This window comes from Solanum tuberosum, unplaced genomic scaffold, assembly GCF_000226075.1.
Source record: "Solanum tuberosum cultivar DM 1-3 516 R44 unplaced genomic scaffold, SolTub_3.0 scf00439, whole genome shotgun sequence".
Taxonomy (NCBI): Eukaryota; Viridiplantae; Streptophyta; class Magnoliopsida; order Solanales; family Solanaceae; genus Solanum; species Solanum tuberosum.
Genome location: NW_006239361.1, coordinates 454,195 through 460,246, shown reverse-complemented (window position 1 = coordinate 460,246; position 6,052 = coordinate 454,195). Strand labels below are relative to the sequence as shown.

The following is a 6,052-nucleotide window of genomic DNA, read 5'->3' as shown; positions in this document are numbered from 1 at the left end:
AACCGTAGCACGTTAGTTAAGACAAGCAGTGCAAAGTCAAAAGGGCAACTTCACAGTTGCACGTAAGCTGAGACACAACATATTATGAGAATTTTATACTAATTTAATAGTGTTAAGAGCTAGGAGTAATTATATTATATTTTTATTTTTTTTAAATTATAAAAACCTCTTAAATTTAATGGAATTTAGATACATATCAAAACGTCTATATCGCGTTTCGATTCTAGATACATCACTCAATGTCTCGATACATCACCTCTCAATTTTAGATATATCAATCGTCTCGACATATCGTATATATTATGATACATCGCATAATGTGATGCATCCGAATGTATGAATATTTGTAATTTTTTCAAATGGTAAAATTTTTTAGAGAATATGATAGACTAAGTTTTGTATTTATGTAATTTTAGCATATATCAAACAGAGATCATTTGAGATTTAAAAATAGTTAAAAAAATATTTCACTAAAATGAAAGGTAATTTTAAAAAAAAATAATTAAGAAAACAATAGTTGGTATAGTGCGTTTATCATTTTATCCCTATTAATTGTTAGTCTTAAACATATTTGCTCTTTAGATTTTTCAAAAACATTAACTCAATCATAATAAACTAAGGATATAATAAAAAAAAAATAGTTCTTCCTCGAAATGAATTCTAAAATCAAAATAAATTCATAATATAAACATGCCGCACCTGTATGTATTTATTGAGACTGGAGATTGTAACGGTTATGCTGGTCTGAAAAATAAATTTATATTTTTCTACCATATTATCCCACAAATTATGCCTTCACCTCTAAAATACTCCACTTATTTCTCACGAAACATAAATTTAATTAGTAAAAATAAAAATTAAGAATTAATTTATTTTAAAAAATAAGAATCAAAATAATACTTACTTTTTAAGACAAATCATTCTTTTTGTCTGATCTTTTTCAATCTTGAGTCTGATATCCATATTGAAACTCAAATAATCTAAATCATACAAACCTCAACTCAAAAAAAAATGCTTCGAAAAAATATAATATCCCTATTTCGAATCTGAGGCCTCTGATTATTAGTTAGCCAAGAAAATCATCAGTCATCTTTCTCCTAGCATTTCCACATATGACCACATTAGTATTTTTCTAAATTCCCACGTCTTCAGAAACTTCCATTTGAAAAAAATAAAAAATACCCTCCATCTTCACCCATTTAATACCCAAAAATCTCACACAAAAACCCATCAAAAATCCAGCTGATTCTTGATTTCAGCTATGGCTTCAACTCATATCATTACAATTTTCTCTCTAGTTCTTCTTTTTCTTCTACCCATATTGTCCTCTGCAAACAATGCTCTGCCTCCTATCTTCTCCCCCATTTTTGGTAATTCCTAATCTTGACCCCAAACTCAGTATTTTAGTCAAAGTTCTGATCTTTATCAAATGGGGTTTTCTTATTTCCCCTTTTTGTTTGATTTTTTGAATTGGGTTTTGTTAAAGATTCAATTTTGATGGAGATTTTACTGTTTTTTGTTTTTACAGATAATGTGTGTGAAAAAGTGAATTGTGGTAAAGGGAATTGTAAAGCTTCTTCAAATGCTACTTTTGGCTTCGCGTGTGAATGTGATGCTGGCTGGAAGCAAACTAGTTCAGAAAATGATAATTTTTGGAAGTTTCTTCCTTGTGTAGTTCCCAATTGTAAGTACTGTTCTTACAATGATCTCGAGTTAATATACAATAATAATTGGATTCGATGCATTTCTAGATATGTAGTAGAATTTCTCTATATGTTTATATGATGTAATTACTTGTTGTAAGTGCGAATTAGTTACCTAAAAGTAAGGTATGACCTTAGTATAATATGTTACAATACACACTGTCATATATTGGTATACTTTTTAGCTCCCATTTCGCCATAAATTTTGAAGTTGAAACTTGAAATTTGAAAATTTGAGTTTCCGAAGTTGTGATTTTTGGAATTTCAAGTTTTTCGAGTGAAGTTTCAAAAATAAAAAAACTGTGAAACTTGAAATTTTTTGAAGATGGATTTTTTAACTGATCAAATTATATGATCTAACAAGTATTTGAAGATAAATTTTTCAAAATCTATGGCCAAACGTTAGAATAGTATAAGACTATAAGCAACTTCTTTGTTACGTCTGTTGGATTTTTGTGTTCTTTGTTCTTTTATAACCCCTTTAAATGAGTAGACAAATCTTCATCTGCTTCTTTTGTTCAATTTTATTTTTGAATGTTCTTCTCATCAATTTAAAACCTATTTGCACATAGCAAGACTCTGAATTGGCATGTTTGAAAGTGATTTTGGAAATAAGAAGTTCAATATGAAAATTTTACATGGATTGATCATGAATTCTGATTAAAATTTACAGTTATTAATATATTCGTTATTAGCAAAAAATCTAATGGTAGTTCTTGATATGTTGGATGAAGTTCTGTTTTTCATTTCCGTAGTTTCTTTCTCTCATGTTATCCCTGAAGTATTTGATTTCCAAAGGCAGAGTTGCACTTCTGTTATAGTGAAAGTTCGTACGCGTTGTATTAAAAGCGACACTTAGAACAATACATCTATTAAATGGAAATCGTGTTTTTTCAACTTCTTTGACTTCTGATGTATTTTGTTCACACAAATTATCTTATCCTAATAAAATTGATTGATTCAGAAAGATAAAATCAACATGCTCCACATAGAAACAAACTCTAGCAAGTAATTGTTTTTATAATCAAACTATCATTTTCATTTGGACTTGTTCCAGTTATATCTTTTAGCTTGATTGAAATGGTTAACCAAATAAACGATCATCGTCTTTTCCATTTCATTCATTATAGCTTGTAGTCATTTTCTTGATATTGATGTTTTCTCTCTGCAGGTACTGTAAATTTCTCCTGTGGAGAAGAGGCTACTCCTGCCCCAGCCCCTGATAGACGCTCTAATACATCGTTCTTTGAACGTAATAACAATTTGCTCTTCCTTAAGTTATGCTACACTTTTCGTTATCAGGAATCGTTATTGAAGATGTTATTAATTTTGTTTCTTTTTTGTTGTGATTTTTCAGCGTGTCATTGGGCTGATTGTGGAGGAGGCTCGTGCAATAAGACCTCTTCCTTCACATATTCTTGTGCTTGCCAAGAGGGTTACTACAATATACTCAATCAAACTGGTTTCCCTTGCTTCAAAGAATGTAAGAACTATGCTATTCTTCCACGGTTTTAATTCGTTTGTCTGGCTTTAACTTGATACGTAGTTTGAGAAAGTAAAGAAAACTTTTGAATTTGTAGTCTTAAACTTAAGATATGTAGAATGTACGAAATGTTCTGTTATTCTTGTGGTCTTAAACATGTCATGTGCTGATGTGAAAAGTTGCAATTAAAGTGTTGCCTAAAAAGGAAAGAGTTTTGTATTAGACGGAAAGGAAAGTAAGACAAATAAATTGAAACGGAGGGAGTAGAAGTGTAGTCAGATAGTTGTTATGAATGAGTACTGATTAATCTTTGTTTAGGAAAAATTGATTTGTGACCACCGTCCTGATAAATGTAATAGGTGCTCTCGGAATGGATTGTGCTCAGCTAGGTTTTGATATAACGAACAAGACATCTTCTCCGCCTCCGAGTTTGTCTGATGACAGCAAAAGTATAGGTAAGCATAACTCTGTGAATGTGGCATTTACTTACCCTTTCTTTCATACTCTCAAATGCTCGTGTTTCCGTTACAAAGCAAGCTGAAAGTACCTAGCTGTGCTTGTATATGAGTAATCTTTATCTCAATATACAAGACTGCAAGTTAACTAATCGACCCCAAATTTTGTATTAATTCCGTTCCTTTCTTCTTCTGTGTAAAACAGCTATTTCGATTTTTGGTGGTGGCTATGGCTGGTTGATCATAACAGTTGCATCAATCGCTTCGGTTTTGTTGATATAGTTACTCTAGCATTGATGAATAAGCAAGTTATTTTGCAGCTAGTTTGGCTTGGGATATCATATTTTCTTAATCTGATACAAATGATTTACAAATTTTTGCTTTGTTACAGGCCATAGGCAGATTGTATTCCACTTTATTATTACATTGAGTTATATGTATTCCCTGTATATAACATTCTGGGGTTGATTTTTTTTTGAAATTTTGGGACTACTAAATTTGATGAAAGATTGAACCATCTGTACTTTTTATGTTATTGTAGCCTTTAAAATTATTTATGTTTTGTTTGGAGTGAATGATCAAAAACACGCCTAAACAACTAAAACCTTTTGACGAGGTTCGTACCTAAACTATCATTGTTTCATTTACTTGGTTAAACTATCACTCCATTTACATTAAAACACGTTGATGCTAAGTTGGCCTACTACATGAGCCTGTTGTTGTTGGGAACGATTAGTTGGGTAATTCAGTATTGAGGTGTGTTTTAATACAAAAGGAGTAATAGGTTTAGCAGGTAATTAAGGGAATGTAAGATAGTTGAGGTATGAAATTCTTGAAAATTTAAGAGTTGATTTAGATGTGTATTTCACCATTAACTCTTTAAATGTGTATAATTCATTATTTATTTCACCTTTTATCCTTGCTCAATAAATATTGAGAGAGATTAATATGATGGAAAAAAAAAAGAGAAATAACTTCAAATTAAATAAAGATAAATTTACCCACTTCAAATATGCAGTGTCAGAAGTGGCCATTTTTATTCTGAAATTTTATTCCAATCAAACATGGAATTAACTTATTCTAAAGTTAATTATCTCTAAATAAGTAACTTATAAAGAGCACAGATTCACTACTATGATTTAGAAGTTTGTGTCAAATTGGGCTGAAACCTATGAAACAAACAGAACTCTAAACATGATTTTATATGGACTTTTTGTCTTGGGCCCAAACTTTTGTAACATCTTAAGCATCCCAGTTGTGATTATGATTTATATCAAGTGACCACATTTGGTATGGGACAAATGGTATAATATATAGTCACATTTTTAATCGCTAAATTTATATTTTAATGTGGAGATAAACTTTGGATAAATACGTCCCTTACATATTGCAAAGGAACTCTTAAGAAATAAATAGTCAAACTCCATGATTTTTTCAGATAAGATTGAATTGTTGTATTTTAAACTAATAAATAAATTTCTTGAGTTTGAACTAAAATTACCACATCTTCCGACCATCAAGTAATTACTGCTAAGGATAAAATGAAAAAAAATATTACGGTCTTTATTTAGGGAGTAAATGTTTTTTGAAAATTAAATACTATTAAAAAGATGAAGAATAAGAATATAGATAGGGAGGAAAGCACATAAATTTGAGTTAAATTTCAAAAAAATTACTTATTTAGTGATAATTTTTATTATTTAAGACGAAGGGAGTAATTAATTTTTCTTGAATTTCAATACAATAAATAATTTTAAATAATTTTTTTTTAAAAAAAATAAATTACAACAAATAAATTTTTAGATTATTTGCCAAGCAAAAGCTTACCTTAAAAAAAGAGCAAGTGGACTGTGGACCATTATAAATGTTGTACGGCGCTCTTCCTTAACTGGCGGCATACTGCCACATGAAATCTACACCTACTAATTACACATACCTACCTATCTACCTATTTATTTTTTTGTTTTTTTATTTTCTACTTCGTATTAGAGTTTCAATTAAATGTGAATCATTTACTCAAACAACCGTTAAGTGATGACCATTTCAACAAAATTTTTATTCATAACACAACTCAAATTTAAGCACTTTAATTATAAATGAAATAGTTTCACCACTGTATATTTCACTACAACACATGTTTGTACACCTACTTACCTAGATTCATATTTCTGTGTAGATTTGCAGCTATTGTTTTAAAAAGTTGTCTTTTTCTTTCTTTCCATCTTTCACTCTTATGATGTACTCCCTCCGTCCCTATTTAGTTGTCCATATTTCCTTTTTTAGTTGTTCCTATTTAGTTGTCCATTTTGACAAATCAAGAAAGGACAACAAATTTTTTCCTATTATACCCTTATTTACACTTTTTGAAAATTGTAAAAGTGTATGTTGTTTCCCTCCAATTTATTTCATTT

The 6,052-nt window shown here is 29.8% G+C and overlaps 1 protein-coding gene across 1 annotated transcript; it reads left to right on the top strand.

The window, feature by feature from the left end:
* The first annotated feature begins 1,105 nt into the window (after positions 1-1,105).
* On the top strand, positions 1,106-4,171 carry LOC102601116 (uncharacterized). The gene is made up of 6 exons (XM_006363417.2): positions 1,106-1,370; positions 1,529-1,684; positions 2,875-2,955; positions 3,061-3,186; positions 3,546-3,641; positions 3,847-4,171. The coding sequence occupies exons 1-6, from the start codon at positions 1,262-1,264 to the stop codon at positions 3,921-3,923; spliced, it is 645 nt and encodes a 214-aa protein (XP_006363479.1). The 5' UTR covers positions 1,106-1,261; the 3' UTR covers positions 3,924-4,171.
* Positions 4,172-6,052: the final 1,881 nt, after the last annotated feature.

What these genes read in the sequence shown, in the direction of transcription:
- LOC102601116 (XM_006363417.2), top strand. Translation starts at nt 1,262, where the DNA reads ATGGCTTCAACTCATATCATTACAATTTTCTCTCTAGTTCTTCTTTTT. An exon ending in TAATACATCGTTCTTTGAAC is followed by an intron (nt 2,956 to 3,060) that starts GTAATAACAATT and finishes GTGATTTTTCAG; the next exon opens with CGTGTCATTGGGCTGATTGT. An exon ending in TGATGACAGCAAAAGTATAG is followed by an intron (nt 3,642 to 3,846) that starts GTAAGCATAACT and finishes TGTGTAAAACAG; the next exon opens with CTATTTCGATTTTTGGTGGT.